The 21,728-nt window shown below is 48.4% G+C and overlaps 1 protein-coding gene across 1 annotated transcript in view; it reads left to right on the forward strand.

Moving 5' to 3' along the window:
- Window positions 1-3,229: 3,229 nt before the first annotated feature.
- The window catches only part of Afap1l1 (actin filament associated protein 1 like 1), a 57,608-nt gene continuing 39,109 nt past the window's right edge, over window positions 3,230-21,728 (forward strand). Inside the window, 1 exon segment of the mRNA XM_048419715.3 lies at window positions 3,230-3,336. Within this exon segment, the coding sequence (XP_048275672.3) occupies window positions 3,321-3,336 (16 nt within the window). The 5' untranslated portion in view covers window positions 3,230-3,320.

The following is a 21,728-nucleotide window of genomic DNA, read 5'->3' on the forward strand; positions in this document are numbered from 1 at the left end:
CAAGAAATTATAATTGATGACCCAGTGGAAGAACTGAGATTCATACAGCAACAACTCCAACCCCAGATCTGATCCCCCTGGGTCCAGTTTCATATACTTCCTGGAGTCCCCCGAGAGTCTACAAGCTCAGCAGAGAAGGTATCTGAATGCTGTAACAAGGAAATCGAAGGCTCCACTGGTGGCAAAGGAGAATGAGAAATTTTTTTGAAGGGGGAAATAGCATAGTCTGATTAGGGTCATGAAAAGGTCACTCTGGCAAGCGCAGAGGAAGCTGACCCGGGATGCAAGATGACAGGTTAGAAGGTGACAGTATTTCTCCCCCTGATACAAGAGCCCTTCAGACTCCAAATTTTTCTTTCCCAGGGTTTCCTGTTCTACCTGATAAGCGAAGAGGGAGTCTGGGGACTGTCATTTGTTTTCACAAGACCAGGAGCAGACGGGAGCTGAACATTTTCTTCCTGGTATTGTTCCCTGGAGCAGAATTCGATATCTTTTTACAAAGCTGGACTTCTCTGTGTGTGGAATTCTCTCGACAAGCACCAGGTGAACCCGGGAAACTCAGCAGCAAGCAAGAAGATCCGAGGCAAGTCTTCATAATGTCTGCCAGAGTCCCATATGGAGAAACAGAAGAGGGAACTAAACACTAGACATCAACAGTCCCCTTCACATCCTTGTCCTCCTACCTAGCACCTGATACCCCGTGATCTGGCCAATGCAAACCACATTGCCGACAGTCCTGCCGTGTTCTACCTCCATGTCTTTGCGCTCACTGTTTTCTTTACCTGTAATGCTATCTTCTCGCTACACATTCGGATCAACTGACTCCCAAGCACACTCCTGTCCTCTAGTGCTGTCTCCATGGTCAGTAAGAAGCCATTGCTTTGTCTTCATGGACTCCAAAGCCCTTGATCTCTCTCGTGTATTTTTTACAGTATAATATGTGTTAAAGTTACCCCCTCTTCTGGTTCATAGATTCCTTGAAGATGGGGCTCACTCCTACTTAACATCTGTCCTCTCAACACCAACTTACACAGATCCCAATCAATGCTGCCCAAGGGAACTGATGAACAGTGGGAACTATTTTCTTGTCCCTTCTTAAAGAGAAAGTGTAGAAAACCAAGTAATGATTCTTTTGTGTCCATACACAGATATCTTCGTCATGCACCTCATTGGCTCATTCTGACAGCAACCAAGTGGCAGCCCACTTGGCCAACAGTTCCAGCAGACGAAGCTACAGGCTAAGCTAGAGCCACTGCACCTCCTACAAACTTCATTCATTCTCAGAGCCATGCATAGATTGTGTTCACTCTCATTTGTATGCATTTCCTAGGTCATAGTTCAGTTAATCTTACTACATAGGTCACTCCCATAAAAACATTCAAATTCTTATGAAATCTTTGCTCCAACTATCAGAATAAAACTTCGAAATCCTTTAAAGTTTTTAAAAATTCTATTTTTGAAAAATGTCTACAAAACCCTCCATCTATTTGGCAATAGTAATACTTTATACTGTTGTTTGAAAGTTATTTCATCAGGGGACGTGGTAGCCTGGCACTGTACCCCCAACCTCTGGAGCAAGATGCAAGAGATTAATGACTTGGGGTCAACCTGAGCTTCTTAGGAAGAAACCTGTCTCAAAGATAAAAACAAGGGAGGGAGGGAAGGAGGGAAGACGGGAAGGAGGGAAGAAAGAAGGGAGGGAAAGAGGGAGGGAGGGGACAAAAACTTGGAGTGGTGCTCCAAGGTCAAGTGCTTGCCTTGCCTTGAGAAAAGTCCTGGGTTCGATGCCCTGTGCTGCAACACACTGAAAACTAGTGAGTTAGCCTGGGAACTTAGAATATGCAGATGACTTCCAAGTTCCAAAGTTCAAGCAGTGAACTTAGGATGCTAAATCCACTTGCCATTGTTGGTTAGCTGAATTGAAAATGACCTTTTCAAATTGGAAAAGTGGGCAGGAACAAAGAGGAGCTTGGATACTAACAATGGCTCACATTTTCATAGCTATTTACGGCGTATAAACTGGGTCTGTATCATCATTTCATTGCCCCGCCAACAGCACTGGGAGGTCAGTTTGAGGTCTCTCTGGGTACAGATGGGCAGGCAGGCCTCGCGGATGGGACATAGCACGCAGTACCTTGGTAGAAGGAAAAAAAAAACTCAGAAAACATTTTTTTAAAAAAAAAAAACACACATCAAGTTCTGTCTGAGCAATCTACACACACATGTACTAAACAAACTACTGGGGTCGTTTTGCAAAGGTCGTTAATTTCAACCTGCAGGTAAAACCAACAGAGAAAATACTTTGAGCTGAAGAAAATGTAAGATGGCCATTCTTGCTTCGATGTCTTTACAGGAGGGTCTCAAGTACGTCAGATATGCCATAAAGTAACTGCACAGTCAAATCAGAGGCACAGCTAGGGAAGCGTTTCCAAGCATTGGGCTTGACCGCACTTACTGACTCTGTGACCTCTGGTCTCTCCGCAGTTATATACTACCAGAAATAAGAGTTGATACGCTCATACAGCTTCACACTAAATCTCTTGGCTGGGCTGTAGTAATTCATTTTCTGCATCCCGTAATTATCTTCAGAGGCATGCACTGTATTTTATTTTCGGTGTTAAAACTCTTCGCTTCTGCAATGTCTATCACGCTGGCTTGATATCTCTTCACATTTTAGTACATTAGGAACTCGGAAAGTTGAAAGTGGGCCCCATCTACCACCTGTCGTTTTCGCAATTTTCTGTTTCTCCTTTTCCTGGGAGATTTTCTTTCTGAAGATCTTTGTTTATTGTTTCTCACTCCTCTCTCGCTCCTTTGTTGTCTTTTTACCGGCCTGGCTATCTAGGCTGGAAGGGACTCAGAAAAGAACTTCTGGAAGTGGAGATAAACTCAAAGCCAAAAAGGTGGGCCTAAGCAGTCCTAATGCAGTCCCCAAAGACACAGCCTGACTGGGAAGTGAAGTGGTTAGCTTCCCTGACTTTAGCGGAGGGCAAGCAAAACTGAGTGGTCCAGGCAGGTCGGTAACCCGGGCACGGCACCAAAGTGTGTGGGCAGTGAGGCTGTCCCTGCTAGCCCAACAGGAGGGCGCCGGAAAGCAGGGCGTGGCGCTGGCCAGTGCCGGACCGGGACACCGGCGGCGTAGGGGGCGAGGCGTGCTCGGGTCTATTCCGGGAGCGCGCAGGGCGGGGCGGGGGCGTCCTGCGAGCATCCTGTCTGGGGGAGGGGACGAGCCAGCCGCTGGGGCAGCCCCAAGAGCGCACGCCGCCCGTGCGGCAGCTGCTGCGCCCTGGGCTGGGCTCCCCGGGATCCCCGCCGGTGCCATGGACCGAGGCCGGGGTAAGTGGCACCACTGCGGTGGCCCGGAAGGGAGACCTGGGAGATCCGAGAGCAGAGAGGAGCTGAGATAGACGGGGAGAAGCGGCGGTGGGTCTTGGCGGGACCGGCACTGGACCCTTGGGCACAGGTGCCTCCTGCAGCAGGAACAATCTCGTGTGTGTCGTGGCCTAGGTCTGAGTCCCCTCGTGGGTGGAAAATTGGCGTGTTTAAACATGCTATTTCCTAACTTTATGAAAGACTCTTGAGGTCAGCCAACTACCCCCTCCTGGCCACACGGAGGGAGAGGGTTGAATACGGGGTACAGGTTATAGTCCTAGAACAGCCACACTTGTGGCTCCTACTGTGCGCCCTAGGAGAAGTCCCAGGACACCGAAGTTTTCGGCTGCTTTGGGAGAAAAAAGGGCTGCCTGAGCACGCTTCCGCGCGTCTGCCTGTGTTTGTTTGGTGGAGGTTTTAGAGTCCTGCAGACTACTGCAGCTGGGACTACCCTGGGGGCAAAGATAAAGGCTTCTCGGGGCCTTGGGGTGGTTAGAGCGCGCGCGACTTAATAAAGGTTAGGACACTGCAGCGGGCGTGTGCCTACTTGTGCACGGGAGTAGTGTCAAATGCCTGGGTTCAGGCGGCACCTCTGGAATCCAGAGATCACAGGTGTGAAGGCACTTGGCAAACAGAGTGTTGTGTCTTTACCAGGAGCAGTTTCTATTGTTGTTGCTGTTAATGGAAAATTCCTCTCCCTTCCGACAATCAACTTAACAACCCTCCCCCTTGCTTGCTCTGATGCGGCCCCAGGGGCAAAAGGGAGGGTTTGGGCTGGGAGGAGCGCTTGAGCAGGTGTGTAAGTTCAGAGGGCCTTAGAGGACCCTCCACCCCGTCCTCTTCACCACCCTTCTCCAGCACAAAATCCGCCTTCTCCTTCAGGGTCTCAGGAGAGCAGGCTGAGGCATGATTTGAAGGCAGTTTTCACCTGTTAACTGACTTCTGATCGAGGGTACACCCACACACCAGGGCAGAAAAGCAGACTAGGCACTTCCCATTCCTTCTGCTTTCCCCCAATGCTCCAGCCTCACATCTAAAGCCAGGGTCATCCTCATATGTTGCATACCATCCTGTCTGGTTCCCTGTACCAATCAATGGGGCCACTTCAAAATGCAGTCTCCAGACGTCTAGCAAAGAGGTGGAACCTCCCTGAGCATTCAAGGACTCTGACCTTTTCTACCTTTTTTTCTTCTCCTGCATAACTCTTCTCACAGGGTCCTGTTAGTTTTGTAGTGTTAGCTTCCTGAATCTTGCTCCCTTCACCGGAAGTGAGTTTCCAGAAGCCAGGAAGCAGAGCTTGTGAGACAGTGTCTGGCACATGATAGGAACAGACCAATGTGATTTATCAAGTGAGATGAAGCATGCTTCTTATGCATCTCAAGCTAATTCATCAGAATGTCTATTTTTTGTTTGTTTTGTTTTGATTTGTTTTTCGAGACAGGGTTTCTCTGTGTATTTCTGGCAGTCCTGGAACTCACTCTGTAGACCAGGCTGGCCTCAAACTCACAGAGATCCACCTCCCTCTGTCTCTGCTTACCCCTGAATGCTGGGATTAAAGGTGTGCACCACCACCGTCTGACCAAAAGAATCCTGCAAAATTCTCACAACAGCACTGCTCTGTGACCTACTAAAGGCCATGCCGACCCTTGAGTAAAGCGGTATGTGACCAGAGTACACACAACCAAGTCACCCTTGTTTTCTCCCTTGAGAAACAGTTTCAAATACTGTGCTAAAAGCAAACGGGGATTAGAGTTGTGTGAATTCGAGTGCAAAATGCGTCTTTAAGATAAAGTATAAGACTTCAGAAATTATGTTAGCCGACTGTGGCGGCTGGCCTTATCAATTTGACACATTCTAGAATGACCTGAGCCTCTCAGTGAGGGATTGTCTGGATTAGGTTGGCCTATGAACACCTATGCACATGCCTTGGGGGGAGGGGGATGGAGATTCCCTTGGTTCTGTAAACTGATGTGGGAAGACCCAGCCTAACAGTGGGCAGCAGCACTCCCTAGATGTGTGTTGTGTGGACTGTTTAGAAAGGCAGCGGGCGAGCTGAGCACCACAAAGCATGCCTCCTCTCTCTGCCCGTGCCTGTGGAGGTGACTTGCTGCTCTAAATTCCTGCTGCCCTGGCTTCCCTGCAATAACAGACTGTCACCTGGAATCGGGAGATGAAACAAGTCCCCTCTCCCCTAAATTGCTTTCGCCGGCGTATTTTGCCATAGCACAACAGGAAGCAAAAGTTAGACATAGCCTTCCTTGTTGTGCCCCCCATACACATCCTTAGGTAAATGCACACCCCACCACCACCACCACCACATCAAGGAAAGTTTTTAAAAGGCAGGTCTCATTTTAGCCTCTCCCACCATCTCAGGGTAGGGTGATCTTGGGCAGGCTAGGGTCGCCTTGGGCAAGAATACCAACCAGTGTTTGCAGCTACAGCAGTTGAAATCACCACTGGCCCTAGGCTCCCTGTTCGGTCTTTCGCCTTGTGTGCTCTCTGAACAGCTCATGGGTCAGAGGCTGTCCCCTCTCAGGAAAGCTGGCTGTGACACAGTTCCAAACACCGGGTCTCTTTAATAACGGGATCTCTTTTCTCAGCTCTCCGAGCTGGTAGCCCAGGATCAAGGTCGACTTTGGACGAAGTCTTTTCCTGGCTTTCGTCTTCTCTCTGGGTTTTCACACACCTCTTCTCTTCTTAGATGCACACCAGCTCCCTCAGATTTAATGGCCGTTCTCATGACCTCATTTGACCTCAGCTACCTCCTAAAGGTTCTGGCTCCAAATGCTATCATATGGGACTTAGGGCTTCAGTATATGAATGGGTTGAAGGTAGGGGGGTGGACAGGAGATACAAGTCCATCCAGAACAGCCACTGACATTGATCTGCAGTCACTTTCTGTGTGAAACACAGAACAAGGCTTAAACACAGCCTTGATTTTAAGCATACTGCTCACTACCTCCATGGTGGCAAGGGAATAGCCAAGCCCTAAACAAGACTAGATTCCAAATCTTCTGTCTCGGTCACCCTGTGCACGTTCTCTGACACAATTATACCATCAAACCTCCACAGAGAGAATAGGAGCAAACCTGGGAAGGCGGGATTTTCTCTTCTCACAGCACAACGCCTTGGAGAAGCAAAGCAGAATTCACACAACCCCGTCATAGATGTAGAATCTCCCTTCCCTCGGGGTTCCCTGCGGTACGCCAAAGAGAACTGGACACCGGTGAGGTAGCACACAGCTAGGCCTCACGACTCCCACAGGACAAACTTGTGAACTTTCTGGCCCCAGATGAAGCTAAATATGGAAAGCGAGACTGCCCTTTCTTGGAGATACATGTGAACCATATGTATACAGTGTGCGAGGGGCACTCAAGTGCTTGGCGGTCCTCAGTCAGCTTACCTCCAGGGGCTCAGGTTCAGAACTCATGCCCCACCGTGTCAGATGTTCAGCTTTTTCTGTTGCCAGCACAATGGCGTGGGGAGCTGTCAAAGGAAGTGAGGGTATTTGTGAACAAGACCAACTGTGAAGGAGAGATGGGAGCTCACTTTTCCAGCTAGCGTCCCTATAGGAGAGGCAGTAGGATTGTCTTGCAGAAGCTTCTCTTAAAGGCTTGCCAAAGGCTGTGTGGGTTGCGCTTAGAGGTGCATCAATCAAAGAAATGCTCAAAGCTGGAAGCTGGGTGTGGTTAGGGATGCTTGGCATCCCAGACTCAGGAAAGCGAGGCAGGAAGAGGACTACAAACAGAAACGCGGTAAAGAAATGAAAAAGAGATAAAGCAGGTGTTGCTTGGGCACACCGTGAGGCAGAGGTCAAACAGTCTTCACCCAGTACACCTGATGTTCCAGAGGATTCCAGTAACACCTTCCCACACACTGTAGAGAACAGGGCTTCCAGGTTGCATGCAGCAGCGTGGCATTTTTGGGATTGATGGACTAGTGTGTGAAGATGGAGTCAGGGGAGAAGAGGGTGTGATGTAGTTCAGGGCAGTTTAAAACCAGTGAGCATGTGGGGTGACCCGGTGGGTAGAGACATTGCCACCAAGCCCGAGTACCTGAGTTTGATCCTCAGAACTCATACAGTGGAAGGAGAGAATTGACTCACAGGTTGCTCTCCGGCCTTGGCATGTATGGTGTGGTTCGTGACCCCCTCCAACCGTATGTGCTTCTCTCTCTCTCTCTCTCTCTCTCTCTCTCTCTCTCTCACACACACACACACACACACACACACACACACACACAGTGAAAGGTAAAGAGAGTACGGAGGAGTAAGCAGACCTCAACCTCTCTCTGGTTTCCCACTCTACGCCGCCATCTTGTAGTGCCCCCTCCCCCACCCCCCCCCTCCCGCACAGCCACTACCACCACCACCAGGCCTTTGTTATCCTGCTCCGTTCCTGCTAACAGCTCACTTCCTCCTGCTGCTGATGGTTTTACTCCTTCCAGCTTTGAGTACTCTGTTCCTTCCCTGCCTCACTCCAGCCGCCCCTAGTCACTGTGCAAACTTTTCTTCCCCAGGGAAGTGTTTCCCAGTTCCCAGCTGCCTCTGCTCGCCACTGCTCAGAGCACCCTGTGCTGCTGGTGGTCATTTCCACAGCTGCAGTTAATGCAGCATGTCTTGTACTGTTGGTAGGAGCTCTTTGAGGACAAGCATTTCCTAGCTTGTTCGCAGCCTCCTCCTCAGTTCCTCCTGCCATGTTCGGCACTTAGGAAATGTCTATCAAGATGGTGAAGAAATGAAAGGGAGCGGATCCAGTTCTGAGTAGACCCTGAATGCGGTCATTTTCCACACCAGGATTTGCCGTTTCGGTGATCGTGATTTGAGGGACAGAAGTATGGGCTTTATCACGACACATTGCTTCCTCTGTGCCGTCAGATCCCAGATCCTGTTGACTGTTATTGGGAAATGTTATTGGGTGGCTGCTTCTCCTATATCCTGTTCCCCCTACAGGGTCTTCCTGTTTCTACTGCGGACTTCTCCAGCGTGCCTCAAGGACTACTCCCTGTGTGTCTAAAGCTGTGTTTCCCTAATCTACCTGGGCTCCAAACCATGCCCCTGTGGAGCTCAGAGAAAGCACACTTCAGAGATCCCATCCAGGGTTCTGGGATGCGATCTGGAGAATCTGCATTTTGCAAAGCCCTTGGGTAAAATTGTTCTCACTGGTGAATACCACAGCTCCCATACACTGCTCTGCCATGCCCTTTGGCCCTGCTCATACACCCTTCCAGGATTTCCTGTTGCCTGCCCTAGGTAACTGAGGGCTATTCAAAGGCCTTTTCCCACCTTTCAACCAAGTGGAGCTCTGCGGTCTGAACCTGTCCCTCAGTGTAGACTCCTACCAGCTAGTGAACTGTCTGTCCCAGGTGAAGCTAAATGTAGAAAGCGAGACTGCCCTTTCTTGGAGATACATGTGAACCATATGTACACAGAGCTTAGCATGCGAGGGGCACTCAAGTGCTTGGCGGTCCTCAGTCAGCTTACCTCCAGGGGCTCAGGTTCTGAACTCATGCCCCATCGTGTCAGATGAGCCTGCAGCGTTTTCTTTTGCCAACACAATGGCATGGGGGGCTGTCAAAGGAAGTGGGGGTTATTTGTGAACAAGACAAACTGTGAAGGAGAGACAGGAGCTCGCTTCTCCAGCTAAGCATTTTTGGGAAACTTTGGTCAAAGGCTCAACCGCCCTGTGCCAGTGGGCATCAATGTATACTGCCACTTCACCACAGTTTCTGGGCGGGGGAGGGGAACGCCCTGGGAAAGAAGCAGCCATGTGATAGGAGAATCATCAGACTGAGAACTGGTGCTGGAGTTCCTTTTCAGATACCGGTTCATCCTTGAGTTTCTCTTCTGTGGCTCATCCCAGCCGTGGCAGTAGCCCTAGGAAGTGGACTGCACAGCCATTCTCCTTCCATAGGTGAAGCGCCAGAAGTTCAGCACCTTCCTGAAAGAGACCAGTCCCGCATCACCCGCCTGTGGGGTCTTCTGCCACAATCCCCGTTTTAGTTCCCCTAAGACTTTCAGTTACCAGTCCTCCTCGGGAGGCCAGGCTTTTAGAAGATTCCAGTTCTCGCTGGCACGTGTCTTCCATTTCCAGGCGAATCCCAACATGTAGGAGTGTCTTCTGCATTATGTCCTCAGGGTCCAACCGATGCCAAACGCTGAGTGTTTATAGTCACAGCCTACTCACGTTGACACTCACCATGACCCCAGTCCGTGTAGATACTATCATCCCCATCTTACAGATGAAGCTCTAGGGTCTTTAAAAGGCTGTGTTATCCACTCAGCTCTGTCTGCCTGCAAACCTAAGTTCCTTTCTCATTAGCATACGTTTATCATACAAGATGCTACATAACGGCATTTCCTTACACGTGTATAGTTTACTGTGGCCTTAAATGCCCACAACTACCAGCAAGAAGGGGACTATGACTATCAGAGCCCCCAGTTACCAGCCAGAGGGGTACACAAATATTTCCTCTTCCGCTTCTATATTGTTTCTTCTTTTGTTTGTTCGTTTTGTTTGTTTCTTGAAACAGGGTTTCTCTGTGTCGGCCTGGCTGTCCTGGAACTCTGCAGACCAGAATGACCTAGAACTCAGAAAATCTCTTGCCTCTGCCTCCCAAGTGCTGGGATGAAAGGCATGCATCCACCTCCCGGATCCTGTATTGTTTCTTAAATCTAGATTGCCCACACGAGGAAAAAAACCAAACAAACAAACAAAAAAAGCAAACATGTATTTGTCTTCATGAGTCTGGCTTTCTTCACTCAACATGATAATTTTCAGTTCCAGCCACTTCCCTGCAGGTGACATAATTTGGTTTTGGTAGCTGAGTAATGCATACAAACCTCATTTCCCCCAGTTCATTCACGGATAGGCACTGGGGCTGATTTCTTAGCTTGGCAATTGTGAACGTGCCACAGTAAATGTGGTGTGCACGCATCTCTGTGTCATGCAGACTTTTGGGTCTTTGGACATACCCAGGAATGTCCTACCAGATGATATAGTAATTCTAGCTCTTGGGTTTTGAGAAACCCCTTCCCTGATTCCCATTGTGGCTGCATCAACTTTCTTTCCCCCCAGGATTGTATAAGGGTTCTTTTCTCCCCACCTCTTCACAGTCTTGTGTTGTTATTTATTTCTGAGCTGCTGGCCACGACGGAGGTAAGATGGAATCTCAGTGTAGTTAGCAGTTTTGTATTTCCCTGGTGGCTAAGGGTATCTGACATCTTTTCGTGTACTTATTGGTCATTTGTACTTCTTTTGAGGACTATGGTTCACTAGCTCATTTATTAACTGTACTATTGGTTCTTTTGCTGTTTAATTTTAGGGTTCTGAATAGTTTGTCTGGTATTAACCCTTGTCAGCTGTGCAGCTGGCGCAGTGGTCTCTGGACTCTGTTGAACATTTGCTTTGCAGTGTGAACCTTTTTCTTCTCATACTGTCTCATTTATCTTTAACATTGTTTTCTTGATGTTTTGTATGAATGTTGGGGGCAGGGCAGTGCTTACTAGGTAAAGACCACAAGGTAGGGATGGGACAGGTACTGAGAGAAGGAACTCCGAGCCATCCTGAGGGACACCCTCCATCAGTGAAGGGGTACAGACAGGCAGCCCTGTGAGTTGAGGTGATAAGTCTTCCCCCTCCCAACCATCCCATTATAGCTGGTGTTTAGCATTAAAGAGGCCTTCAGAGGCTGATCCAGGAGGGCCCCAGGCTGGCTTAGCCTTCCATGTAAAATTCCATTCCGGAATGCCAGTGACTCCCGGTCATGGGGGATAGAGGGGCAGCACTGGCCAGGCGTGGTTCTTCTCCCTGGCACAGCTGTCAGGCCATGGTGGGGGCAGAATGTGGCACCACATTGCGGTCATTCCAGCTGGGGGAATTCACCAGCAGTCTGCTGCCCAGGAGGCAGGCCAGGGGGCTTTTTATAGCCCTCTAAGAACCTGGAGGAAAACTGATCTGTGAGAGAGCAGCGGAGCACTTGTCTTGTCCCGGCACCTTCTCTCATTCGCAGTTCCCAGAGGACCACAGTCCTGGTTAGGCAGGAGAGGCGGCTAAGTGAGCCTTGTGAGTTAAGGAAGCAGGTGCGCTATTGGAGACTGAAGACGGGGACACAGCCGCTGGCTCTTTGGGTCACCTTCTTGGGCTTCAGTTTCTTCACCTGACAGATTACTGCGCAATGACTACCAGAGTGCAGTGGTCAGCAGACTCAACCCACAGGCCCAATAACAGATTTATTAGTGCTGTTGATGAAGAACTGTGCCCAGTCCTTATGTGTGTGTTGTTGATGAGCTGGTGCAAGACCGCAGCTGAGTACTTGGAACAGACCCTATGCATCCTGCAAAGCCTAAAACACATGAACCGTCAAGGCCAGCGGTTCTCAACCTGTAGGTCACGACCCCTTAGGGGGTCTAACGACCCTTTTGCAGGGGTCGCTTATCAGATATCCTATGTATCGGATATTTACATTACAATTCATAACAGTAGCAAAAATTACAGTTATAAAGTACCAAGAAAAATAATTTTCTGGTTGGGGTCACTACAGCATGGGGAGAACTTTATTAAAGGGTCACTGTGTTAGGAAGGTTGAGAAGCACTGGTCTAGGCCTTCCCAGAGGTGTTTACCCGCTCTTGGGGTGTAGAGAGAGCGCAGAGCATGCTGGGAACACTGAAAACTGAAGCACGGGCTGTAAACAGTGCAAGAAATGGGAACAACCATTTCCCTCTGTTTTCCAGATTATGTTTAGCCTCAAAATTATTTTGCAAACAAAATTTTAAGCAATGGAGAGTTACACTGGGTGAAGTGGGAGTACTGAGTACAACAACCTCCCTCTGTCTTACTCCCAGCACAGCCCCCCCCCCGCCCCGCACCCCGTGGAAGCCAAGCAAACCCCATGGGTTTTGCCCAAAGAACACATGGAAACCATGCGTCCTCCCTGGGTTTTACAGTGGGGACCTGAGGTTCAAGGGCAGGAGCTTTCCTAAGGTCTGTGACAGAGCCCCCAGGTGGCATTGCACAGACCCGTCTCTTCTGGGGACAGGCCTGTCCCTTAGCTGTGCAGAGCCTGCCGTTGGTGTCGGTGCCCTGCTGATTTAGAGTCCCCAGGGGTCAGATCTGAGGCTCTGCTGTACACTTTGTGGGAACCTGCCTGTGCATTACATCACCGCGGCTGAGTCAGGTTTGAGAACCTATTTTCTGAGAGACCCAGAACCAAAAAGAAAAAAATTACAATCTTTATTTTTTATTATTTCATTGGTCCAAAGAGTTTTTTTAAAAGCCTCAGAGTGTATGTTACAATTGACATGTTAATTTATTCACTTTTTTTTCCCTTTCCTGAAAAAGCTGTTATTCAGTAGATAAAAACATCTTCAAATCGGTGGCATCTTAGGAGGGAGAAATTATGATAATTTATACAAAAGCTTTCTTTTGAAGATGGAATCAGATTCATTCATTTGTAGAATAAATATTTACCCTTCCTGCCCATTCTTGTTGGAGGGTGTGCTGAGGGCAGATCCTGCTGATATGAAACCGAGGAAGATTTTTTTTTTTTAGCTGCACTTGAACCAAGAAAACCAATCTCCTGGGACCGTGCCAGGAAACCAGAGAGACTAATGGCGTTTCCTCGCCTCTAGCTAGCAGCCAGGTGTGGCTCTGAAGGGCTGTAGGGAGCAAGCTCAAAAGTGAGACCTGAAATCATATCTGGTTGGCACCCATCAAAGAGAACACATAAAGGACCAGAGGGACAGTGTCAATTGACACTTTGTAGCCAAGACCCTCAGAAACACTGCAGATGGTATTTCAGGTGGGAGAAGAGGTAGAGAGGAGAAAGAGAGGCCCAGAAGGTGCTGAGGAGCAGGCAAAACCACATGCCTGCAGCCCAGAACATCAGCAAGAAGCAAGCAGGGCCTTGGGGACCTACACACACACACACACACACACACACACACACACACACAGTCTCTGGTCTCCAACAGGGTGTGTCCTATTCTTGGAGGCTGTGCTCCTTATGGTGTGCCTAATTATAGACACAGATAAGACCAGAGTCAAGGGCCTTAGCTGCCTGCTAGTGTCTAGTTACCCCTTTCGGATCCTGTCTGTACCTGTTTTCACTTAATCCTCTGTTTCTTCCACGGGAGCCATCAGGAGGCTCCAGGCAGACATGGGAAGGTGCTAAAGCATTCTAGTTCAGTTCTTCAAAGTGAGGCTTGGAGTGCAAGTTTGTATCTGATTTTCTTCCTTAATAAGCAAGAGAGAAACCCTAGTTCTTCCCAGCACCCTCAAGGCTCTCGCTCATGTACACCCTTTATTGACACTGGAGGGAGACAGCAGGATTGGGGATGCTCTGGGAACTGGGTGAGAGGCCATTCTTGTTATAATCTGGCCAAGAATCTGGCTACATTCTGCCTGTATCCTGAGAACTGGAGTCAGGCTAAATTCCAAAGTAAAGGTTAATTTATTTTGCTGAAGGAAATATCAAGACGGGAGCATTCAGGCTGTAGTGTGGTTACTCTTAACTGCTCTTCTTCGGGTCCTTAAAGAGAGAAAACGAAAACAGAGCAGAGACATCAAAGAACCGTGCAGTTTGGCAAGAAAAAGAATTGAGTTTAGGACTGCAGACCATGCCGAGGAGCTGCTGAATGGTTAGAGGTTCTAATTACAGTTCCCCTTCCCCAACTCCTCCCAGATCCTTCCCACTTCCCTACCCACCCAAGTCTACACCCTTTCTCTCTCACCAGAATACAAACAGGCATCAATGTAATAATAATAAATAAAAATAGAGAAAAAGAGTAAAGGAAAAAAATCACAAGAAACCCCCATGCAGGTGGTGAGTTAACATACATATTCTCACATACAGAAACAAAATTGGAAACCATAATATATAAGCAAACGATCTTAAGGTAAAAATAAAATGGTAACTAACAAATAAATAAACACCTAGACAAAACATTATGAGATTTAAAGAAAAAAAAACCCTCCAAAAATACCATTGAGTTGGTTTTGTATTAACAATTGGGCCTGCCCTTCAGTGTGGTTTGTATATCTAGTGAGACTCCATTAGAGAAAATTAATTTTTCTTTTGAGAGCAGTTATCAATTGGAGGTAGCTTCTGGTTGTGGATGGGGGTTGTGCTACTTAACCTCTCCCTTTGGGACCCCATCTGGCTTAGACCTGTGCTGCTCTGTGTGTGCTGCCGCATCTGTGAGTTCATATGCGCAGCAATCCTGCGTGTCTAGAAAACCTTGTTTCCCGGGTGTCATCGTCTGTCCCCACTGACTCTACAGTCTTTCTGTTCCTCTGCCTCCTCTTCCTCTGAGTCCCAGGGGGAGGAGTCTGATGGAGACAGCTCATTAGAGTATTCCAAAGTCTCTCACTCTCTGACACTGCCCAGTTGTAGGTCTCTGTATCTGTACCCATTTATCGCAGGAGGAATCTTCTTGAGATGGGGTATCTTGTTGGGCCAGGACTTGCTAAGTATTAGGGTGGTGGCCAGTGAACCCCAGGAACCCGCCTGCCTCTGCTTCCCCAGAGTTGGAGTTACAAGCTTTTGTCTGAGCTCCTTTTTAATATCTGAGGCAGCTCCCAGTGTTGTTTGCTATGATGTGTTCTCTTTCTGACCTGTGCCCCAGCCGCCACTGCCCAGAAGCCATGTGACCTCAAGCTAGGTGTTTAACATCTGTGTGTCCTTTTCCTCATCTGCAGAATGGAAATGATCGTAGTAGTGCTGTGTGGATCCAGAGCACTGTACGCAAACCAGATCACCCCTCATTACTGCCTAAAGCCCCCGCCCCGCTTTCCTGATGGGCCCTGCTCATCCTCTGACTTAACCAACATTTATTAGAATTTGATCCCTGGAAACCATGGTGGAAGGAGAGAACTGACACCTGAAAGTTGTCCTCTGACCTCAGCTCTTGTGTCATGGTATGTGTATGTCCATATTCTCACACACCCATCATAAACACACATGCATGCACACATGTGTACATGCACTCATGCACGCATACACACACATGCACACGCTCACACACCCATCATATACACATATACACACATGCATTCATACATGCACACACTCACACGCATTATACGCATACATGTACTCATGCACGCACGTGCACACATGCATACACTAACATACCCATCATATATACATGCACACACATGCACTCATACATGTGCACACACTCACACATGCATCATACACACACATGCACTCATGCACGCATATACACACATTCACTCATATACCCATCATACACACACTTCCAAAACACACCCACATGCACACCCATCATGCATATACACATGTACTTATAATTGGATGGCCCAGAGTGGTGACGTTGATCTAGAAACTCTTTTGCCTTAGTCTCCCTACTTCTGGGATCATGGGCCTGTGCCACCACGCCATCCTGTGAGAGTTGTTTTAAAGGCATGTGTTGCCTTCCTGGACAGGTAAGGCCACTCTGCTCACAGTTGCAGAACAGAGTTATCCCATGTCCTTCTCCACTAAGTTGTGAGCCCATGAGGACAGCATCCGTGCTTCACTTAGTGTATGTCACATTGGCACAGTTGTTGCACCTGGAGAGGGGCCAGCAGATCCTTTTCAAATGTTCTACCCAAGGATGGACAGACTCCTGGGTTGGTGGGGAACCTTGAGCTGAGTGCTCCTTGGGTGGAGGAGCAGTGCCGAGACCACAGCATTAGGTGCACTGTATAGAGGAAACTTCCAGCACAGTGAATTGTGGATACACTGTGGACTGTGGTGAGAAGCACCCAGAATCAAGTGGGTTTTCCTTCCTTTCCCCAGCCATCAAGGCAGCTGATATTCTTGAGCAAGCGTCTGTTTTCCCACCTGTAGGACAGAGATCACTCAGAGGGGAACACAGGCAGGAACAGTGATCAGACTGGGGCAGGCACCCATGAAGCAGCTGGAAAGCCTTGTTCTTATTGATAATGGTGCTGAGTTAGTGATCACAACTGGTAAGACAGATAGTTCAGGTAGGCTGTGATGCTCAGGGTGAGCACTGAAGGACCCTTTGGACTGTTTGCCAGATTGCAGATCTGTTTCCCTGCTTCCCTTTCCCTTGCTAGCAGAAACCTTCTGATGTGTATTGGGTTGTTATGAAGTTGGCCCTGGGCCAGGAAAGTCCCAAGACTTCCCCTTAGGAGACCTCAGGGGAGGGTCAAAAAAAAAAAAAAAGGCCATGGAATTAGATGCCTATTAGATGCCTGTGTGTCCAATGATCACAGGCACTTAGAACTTCACTTAACCATTAGACTTGGAGTTCTGCCCCTTTCTCTCCTCCCGAAATGGGAGTTCTCTAGGCTCTACTCTTCTCAGCAAGGTGACTTAATTTTAGGCACCTGCTCCCATCTGAAGTGTTTACCCGGTCCTAATTAGCCACTTCTGACCAATTGCTCTTCTTCCACTACTTATAAGCTCCTTCTTGCTTTAACAACCGACGAACATTGCATCATACCCTAACCCCTTCCAGCCCTCCAGGGCTCAGAACACCATCTTTCTTTTGGGACACAGAATTAAGAGTTGTTGTTTCTCTTTGGGATCTCATGAGTCGGGCTTCTGCTGGCCTTATTTCTCTCCATATTTTGTCTTCCATACTCCCACGAGAATGACCCGCTAAGCTCTGTTTACAGCATCCTAGGGCTTCTCCAGCTCCCAGCTCTTCCATATTCCTCTGGCAAACCAAAAGTCAACAAAGCACACAGTTAGGTCTATCACATAGTAGTACCCCCACTCTTGGTACTAGTTTTATGAATTACTTTTCTTATTATTGGGACCGAATATCTGACGACAAGACACCTAATTTGGCATGCAATTTGAGATGGCTTTCGGTCATAATAAGGCTCAGCGTGGTTAGCATGAGGAGGCTGTGCAGTGCTCTCCTGGATGCTCACAGCAGCTTTATTATTTCCATTCTGCACATGAGAAAACAGACATGGTTTTAAGTTAAAAAAAAAAACTTATTTAAGAAGTTAAATACCTTGCCTGAGGCCACAGGCAAGGAGGTGGCCACTGGAGCAGCGGTCACGAGAAGACAGCGCTAGGAGGTGGTCTCAGATAATAAAGGACGGTTAGACGAAAGCTGGACAGAAAGCATGACTGTGGAACGGATGGTGACATCGGTCTGCAGGGAGGAAGTAGGGTGAAAACTCAAGGCCGACTCCCTGGTGATGTACTTCCTCCATAAAGCCTTTATAGCATAAGGTTCTGTAGCTTTCTAAGACATCAGTTGAGGACAAGTATTCAAATATCTGAGCCACAGCACAGAACAAAGCTATGTGTATGGCTGCTTCCCATTGGTGCAGCCTGAATTTGCACACAGCAGCTTCCCATTGGTGCAGCCTGAATTTGCACACAGCAGCTCCCCATTGGTGCAGCCTAAGGCAGCTGTTGATCCTTTTCTGCTTGCTTTCTCACACTGAGGTTTCTGCCTCTGCCTGAGCTTCCGCATGGGTCGCTACTGAGCCTTGCCTCCTGAATCTTTATGGAGTCTTCCACATGGTGAGAACCATTATTGGCCACCACATATTTATAGTTCATGAGAATTGACGAGTCTGCAAAACCTCAGTTCACACAGTGCTCGCATGCTAAAGCGAGGCAGTAAGACTTTAGTCTCACACAATAGGCAGGCAGTTATGATTACCCACTCTGCTGTCGAGAAAACTGAGGTCCAAACACATGAAGCAGCTTGGCCAAGGCCATGTAGTCAGTGAGGAGGTGGCCAAGATTTGAGCCGCTGGATTCTGGCTCCAGTGCCTGTGTTTTCTCCACTGTACCAAAACACAGCACACCGTGGGCAGCCAGAAAGGTCTCACACTGGCACCTGTGGCCTCCAGCAAATTCTGTAAGCTCACTGGATCTCAGAAAAACTGAATTCCTACCATACAGTGATGCTACAGAGAGGGAGCAAGCGCAAGGTGAGGCACAGAGATGCAGAACAGCGTGTAGCTGTCAAGAGGGAGGAACACAAGGACAGGCAGCAACATGCACACATCTCTCTGCAACGTGATAAAGTAAGAAAGGGTTATCTATAGCATTAGACCCTCTTAATAAAATTTATAGTTAAAACTTTAAAATAGGAATTTTCAGGCTCTCGCCTAGTTACACCAAAACTCTGAACAAAGGAAGCAAATGCCTGAGGAAGGCAGCTCTGAAAATGATGTCAGAGAGCACAAAGTCCAGGGCGGTCAAGATGCTGGCTTAGTGTGGAGTGACGGTGGATGCTTAGGACAGAGAAAATAACCGATTACAAAAATGATAATAATAACCGTTACATAAGTCACAGCTAAATGAGGATGGCTGTGTATGGTCCAGTGATAAGAGTAACTTGTGAGGCTAGAATCAGAATCAATCCCGTTTTCATCTTCCTGAGTCTCCAGTCTCTTCTTATAGAGCCTCCCAACAAGAAGTGCTTAGTAGCGAAGATGGCTAGAAAAAGATTCCGGTATACATACCAGAAGCTTCAGTTGAGTTGGGTCTGAGTGCTAATCACAGCCTGTGCTCCGTGTCTCTGGATAAGTGACTGTGGCCTCTCTGAGTCTCACGGGGGTCCATTCATAGAACAGCAGATCCTACCTTCCTTACGGGCTCAGGAGGAAAAGCTTGGTGACACACGCGGTGCTTAGTGCCACCTCCGGAACATCGCTGAAGAACTGCGAATACGAGCTGTTGTTTTACGGGCGCCCCTGGCACTGCTGCTGCTCCCCCTACCTTTGGTGAGGGAGACAGTGTAGACTGTCCAAACGGAAGCAGGCTCCCATCTTGAGTGGGAGAAGGAGCGGGTGTCACAGTTTCCCACTTCCTCCTAGAACAGTTTCCGTTGTGAGCTAAACAGGGAGGAATCCACAGACAAAGGAACAATTCTGGGAGAGCCCCATCCCACAGCCAGAAGTTATTTCCTCAGAAATGGGAAGTTATAGGCAAGCCCCCACCTCCTCCCATATGCAAGGAAGGTTTCCCTGGGACTCAGAGCTAGGAACTGGTTCTCCAAGCGGGACAGAATTGCTGCTGGGGATGGCAGTGAAGACCCTGGACTTCCCTGAGCCTGTCCCTCAGCCTGACTCCTAGATAGGGCCACCAGATATGCCCACATGACTGCTTCCCCATGATCTGTGACCTTTCTGACTTCCTATCTCCCTATCTTTCTGAAATCGCAGCAGGTTAAAGAAATATACTAGTCTATCATCCTGGTATTAACACTGCTTTAAAAGTCCAGTTCATTCCCCATCACCCTGCGCCAGCACATCTGGAAGTTCCACATCCTCATGCCTAGGAGGAAAATGATGCTCAAAGAGGTTAAGTTGCTTACCCCAAATCACCCTGAGTAAATGAAGGGAGTTAAAACTCAAACCAGGTCCTCTGAGACCAAGTCCCCAACCTATACACACACCCTCCTCTGTCCTTCAGCTTCCTTCCTCCAGAGTCCTCTCCGGCCAGGAAGCCATTGCTCTGATTAACATACACAAGCCTTCCAAAGTGACTTCCACAGGGTCAAGACTGAACTCCTGAAAGATGCTGAGCACTGGACCCTAGCTGGGCAGGCAGGGCGTCTCTACTGCTTCTTTTCCAGTCCATTTATACCACGCTCTTCCTATATCACAGGACGACAGGCAATGTTTATTTTGATGGGAAAAAAAAACCCTTCTAGTCTAACCAATGCTGCTGTCACTTCCAGCATTTTGCCCACTGTCTGGCTGTTCCTTGGTCTTCAAAAGAAGCACTTATAAAGCTACAGGAAGAAGCTGGGGCCCCTGTAGCCCCAGTCAGCAAGTTGAAAAAGACCTTCAACAGGGAAGGAGAGTTTAAACCCACAGATCAAAAGGACAGTTCTCCTAGCCTTTCCTGTGGTGCTGGTGGCCCCAATTGAGCTCCCGTGAGAGCACCATTCTGGAAGAAAGACATCACAACCAGCCCCTCTCATTCTGCCATCCTCCCACTTATAAAGTCCTCACCTATAAAACATGGCTAGCCCACCTGGTACAGGTTAATGCATGTAAATATCATGTAAGTCTCTTAAAGCAGGTAAACCCACTCATGTTGGCTGAATACTTACAATATACTAAATGCCGTTCAGCATATGTTCTCCTGTGTCAAGCCCATTCCTACTGAGGGGCCATACTTGTGGGTTAATAGTGGTATATGTACAGCAGAGGGCTATTGGTCTCAGACATGCAAGGCTATGAAATGGGGGAACAGGACTTGAACTTGGGGGTATATTACTTGTCCTGTTGCTATGACAGTAGCAGCTTATAGCAGAAAACATTTATTTGGGCTCCTGGTTTGAGGTCACAGACTATCATGAAGGATGTGGTAACAGGGGCGTGGGGCAGCTAGTCCCGGAGTATCCAGCAGAGAGCGGTGGATCCTGGCACCTCTTATTCAGTCCAGGTCCATAGCTTGTAGTGTGGTAGCACCCACGTTTAGGGGAGGTTTGCCCACCTCAGCTAATCCAGTCTAGACGCTCACTCTATCACAATCATGTCCAGGGGTTTGCTTCTGTGGTGTCTCTGAATCCCACCAAGTTGACAGTCACAGTGAAACCACCACAGGCCGTTTTCTCAGTATCTTCAGACTCCCACCATTTCCAGTATATGTGTCAGAATTGACGCCCACCACCAACAGACCGCATCCCGCAGTCATTCGCAGCTGTATTCCCATGGGAGATACAAGGCAGCACACAGTCTTTGGGAGCTGAGCCAAGGGAGCAGTTGGACTTTGGTTTCCTTTTTCAACCAGAGTTGTTTGTTTGTTGTTTGTTTTTGTGCTTTTCTTCTTCCAAACACCTCTTTACTATGCTGAGTCGCTACTGGGATGGATGTGATTGTTTAAATCACATCAGCTAGCTGCTAGACTTTATCAACACAAGAAAAAAGTCTGTGCCTATAAATTCATTCCCTTCACCATTCCTTCGGCATTTACTTCATACCGGGCATGAGTATGCTCCTGTCAACATGGAGGAGACACAAATGAGGGAAACTGACCCCTCCCCCAAAAAGACACACAAGGACAATGAGGACCGGATCCCAGCACTGCATTAAACACCCAGTGTGATGATGCTCATAGCAATGCTCGGGAGGATCGGAAGTTCAAGACCGAGGCTACGCTAGGGTACGTGAGATTCTGTTCCCAAAACACAAAACGGTAAGGGGGTTTCCATTTTACTACGTGAGGGCTGGAGAGATGGCTCAGCAGTGAAGAGTATCTGCTGCTCTTCCAGAGGACCTGGGTTGGGTTCCTAGCACCCACATGGTGGCTCACAACCATCTGTAACATCAGTTCCAGGAAGTCCAGTTATATCTCTGGCCTCTGCCACCACCAGGCGTATACATGGTGTACACCC

This window comes from Myodes glareolus, chromosome 13, assembly GCF_982192425.1.
Source record: "Myodes glareolus chromosome 13, mMyoGla1.1, whole genome shotgun sequence".
Classification (NCBI taxonomy): Eukaryota; Metazoa; Chordata; class Mammalia; order Rodentia; family Cricetidae; genus Myodes; species Myodes glareolus.